General features: G+C 44.8%; 1 protein-coding gene across 1 annotated transcript in view; it reads right to left on the reverse strand.

Annotated features, from left to right (window-relative positions):
• Positions 1–1471: 1471 nt before the first annotated feature.
• Positions 1472–3486, reverse strand: part of kifc3 (kinesin family member C3) — a 42115-nt gene continuing 40100 nt past the window's right edge. The window contains exon 21 of the mRNA XM_008288076.1: positions 1472–3223. Within this exon, the coding sequence (XP_008286298.1) occupies positions 3201–3223 (23 nt within the window). The 3' untranslated portion in view covers positions 1472–3200. The remainder of the gene's footprint in view (positions 3224–3486) is intronic.

Here is a 3486-nt window from a genome sequence, read left to right on the forward strand (position 1 = left end):
ACCGGCTCCGTCTGCACATCAGCAGCTGAACTGATGATTACCAGACGTGATGTTGTTTTGTGTTTCCGCTCAGCTGTTCTCCACCTGAACAGGTGACCGCAGGTGTTGTCTGATAAACCAAGATAACAGCATCAAGCATCCCCACGCCTCCATCAGTTCACAGCTAACCAGGCCGTCAGTGCTCGATGTTCCCCAACACTGGTGAACAGGTGGACCTCCCATCAGGCTCCACCAGGTGTTCAGCATCCTTCATGCTTCGTGGCCCGACTCCCGGAGCTGTGAGTCGCTGCTTTGATTCACTGGCCGTTGTGTTGTTCCTGCAACATCAGCACGTCTAAAACTTGATGCAAATGTCTTCACTGAAGAAATTAACGGGAGAATGTAGGCGTGGTCTCTGTCAGGACTTCACTTCCTGATTTAAATCCTTCCAACGTCTGAAAGGCAGTGATGTCAGATGTTCTTAAACCATCTCCACATTCGTTCAGCTTTACATCAAACCGTTGCAGCTGCTCCATCAGCTTGGTTTTTTAAAATCTTAAACTATGGATATGTAAAATATACCTGTGGAACATTAAACAGACATTTTCTGTTCTTCCCTCGATCTTTTGTACTTTTTAAAAAATTCCCATCAACTCACCTTCAGCAGATTTTTTTTTTTTGCACATTGAAATTTGAGGCTGAACAATATCTGAGGAATGATTAAAGCTAAAAGCAGACTTTCATCGTTATGTCATTAAGTATCTGTGATATTGTACAGGTCGATGAAACCGTCTCTGATGATTGGGGACTTAAATATATGTTTAAAAAGAAGTGAAATCAGAGCAAGTCAGGGGGTGAAGCAGAAACTGTTCTTATTCCAGCAATAAATTCATGTCATAGCAGGAACCTGCTCAGTCAGGGCTGGGCTCCAGAAACAGTTCAACTCCTCAAGTTAAAGCTTCACATCTGGACTGAATCATTTCAAACGGAGTGTGGCGGCTGCAGCCTGGTGTCAGTCGGTGACAGAACATTTTTTGCTCTTGGTTTGTCATGCAGTCGCCACAGATGATCCCTGATCCTAATCCGAACCATCACACGCTACTTTAATGCTGTGAAGATACACGGAAAGCTTAAAATATGTAGAGATGACAGAGACTGCCTCAGAAAAGCTGCAGGAGAGGATTCCAGACACAGAAGCATCCACAGATTTTAGTCAGAAGTCTAAATTTTTATCTCAAAATCGGAACAATCCACACTAAGAAATGCTACGAGCCCACATCCTCCACCAGAATGAAAACATGGAACACACAACAGACCTGAAAGAGCTGCTACTCACTCCCATCATGTTGTGTACAGAGGACGAGTCGGACAGCGATGGAGCTGTGGAACCTCATGGAACATCTAAAACCATCAGAACAGACAGACTGACATCTGAACGCTGCCAATAGAAGCAAAGCTGTCGGTTTGCTCCTTTAAAGAAACAACACGGGTGTTTGTTTTGTCGTGTTTATTAAAAAGGAAATACAAAAAAACAAGCTGTAGAGATCTACAGCCACAAAGCAAGCAGACGGTTTGATCATCAGCTCCACAACACAGCAGCGCTCTAAGCATTCCTGTTCACTACGACTACAGCTAACGGCTTCCTTCGCAATGCTCAGCACCGGGTCGGCGGCTACACAGCGGCTCTGTCTGAGGCTAGAGGTCACCGGTGGTTTCCTACGTTGGTGACGTGACCACAGCAGGAGCCGAGAAGAAATAGTAGAGTTCAGAGTATTTGAGCATCTTTTTGTTCTTCAACAAGCTGAAGGAAGACAAAGGTTTGTCCTCTCTGCGTGAAATAAAACCAACATCCACAGGAGCAGGAGAAGACTGAAACATAACAAGCACGGCACCGGACAGAACTCCTGGTGCTGCTCGCGTCCTGTCGGGCAGCCTGGTATCAGTGGAGTACCCTGTTGGAGGAAGGAGGTCAGGAGCCTCCAGAAACTACAGACAAGGACACGCTACACATGAAGACATGAGATTTATCAGTGTTAGAAGAAAAACAAGAACTGTATGTTCAGCTGGATGTAAAACGCATCCTCCACCAGAACTGAACAAAAACTACCAGCGAGCTCACAGAGACGGCCTCTGGCAACGCTCCTCTGTCGGTTTGTAAAGATTTAACTTCCTTGTTCTCCTATCCTCCACGAGAAATAAAAAAACATAAAATAAAGATGGAGGTGAGGACATCGATGGCCTCAGGAAAGTGCAGGAGACGATCAAGACACAAAGAGTTGAATCTGACATTTCAAAAACAGCAGAATTTTTATCTCCAGATTTTAAGAACACGACTCTCCAGAATGTTTCATCTGCCCTCATCCTCCACCGGAAAGAAAGAAAACCCCAAATAAAACTAAAGAGAAGACAGAAACTGGGTTCATGGAGGACACAGAGGCGGCCTCTGGAAGAGGATCCAGACACAGAAATGACGTTTTTAGAGGACATTTCAGAGACTTAAATCATAAATCTGATTTTCTGTTTGTCTCAAAACTTTAAAATCCCCAACAGTTGTTTCTACTGTGGCTGCATCCTCCACCAACATTCAGCTAAATCCAAATAAAACAAAGAAAACAGAAGACGAACAGCGAGACACAGACGCTGCATCAGAAGATTCAAGACACATAAAAAATTAATCTCAATTCTTTGGAGGAAAAAAATCAGAGTTTTAGTCAGAAGTCTGAATTTTTATCCCAAAATGTTAAAAATCATCCTAAAAATGCCATGTGCACCAGAATGAACCAAAAGCAAGATTAAAGCATGTCAAACATAAATATAGAACCAGAATATGCATATATTAGAATCAGCCACATCTGGAAAATAATCTGTCAGTATAAAGTGCAACTTTACAAAGAAACAAAAGAAATACTGTGATTGGAAAGCAGATACTGATTTGTGGGAATGAGGGAAGGTGTTAGTGAGGATCAGAGTCCAGACGGAGGAGCTCAGAGCTTCTGGGGCTCCAGTGGATTCTCAGAGTCACTACAGCATCAGTCATCACAGCACTCCAGACGTTTGGCCATGTGTTCTGCCAACAGATGACAGAGCTAAGGATTGGTTCAGATTGTTCCGATCCGTAAAGGTCCCATCAGTCTTTGCTCCTTCGTCTCCGGCTGGGAAGGTGATAAAAGCTCAGGGTGTTGGCCGACGCCCTGGACGTCCTGGACGTCCTCCGTCGTCTCTCAGGCCGTCAGCTTCAGTCGTCCTGCAGAGAAACTCACCGTCAGTCAGCAGCCATGTGACCCTTCACCGTCTCTGACCATGTCTACACCGCTGGTAATAAATGTGAAAACAGCTTTCATCTCTCTGCTCGGCCTCACGCTGACTAACGGTGCGTCTTCACTAAACATTCTTGTTCTTTCATGGACTTGAAACAACAATAAGACTCTGAGCCAGGTGTCCCATCAGGAGGCAGCCGTACCAGGTAAGGCCTCCTGACTCTGTGGAGCACACAACTACCTCCTTCTT

The sequence above is a fragment of the Stegastes partitus genome, unplaced genomic scaffold (assembly GCF_000690725.1).
Source record: "Stegastes partitus isolate 25-593 unplaced genomic scaffold, Stegastes_partitus-1.0.2 Scaffold540, whole genome shotgun sequence".
NCBI classification, from domain to species: domain Eukaryota; kingdom Metazoa; phylum Chordata; class Actinopteri; family Pomacentridae; genus Stegastes; species Stegastes partitus.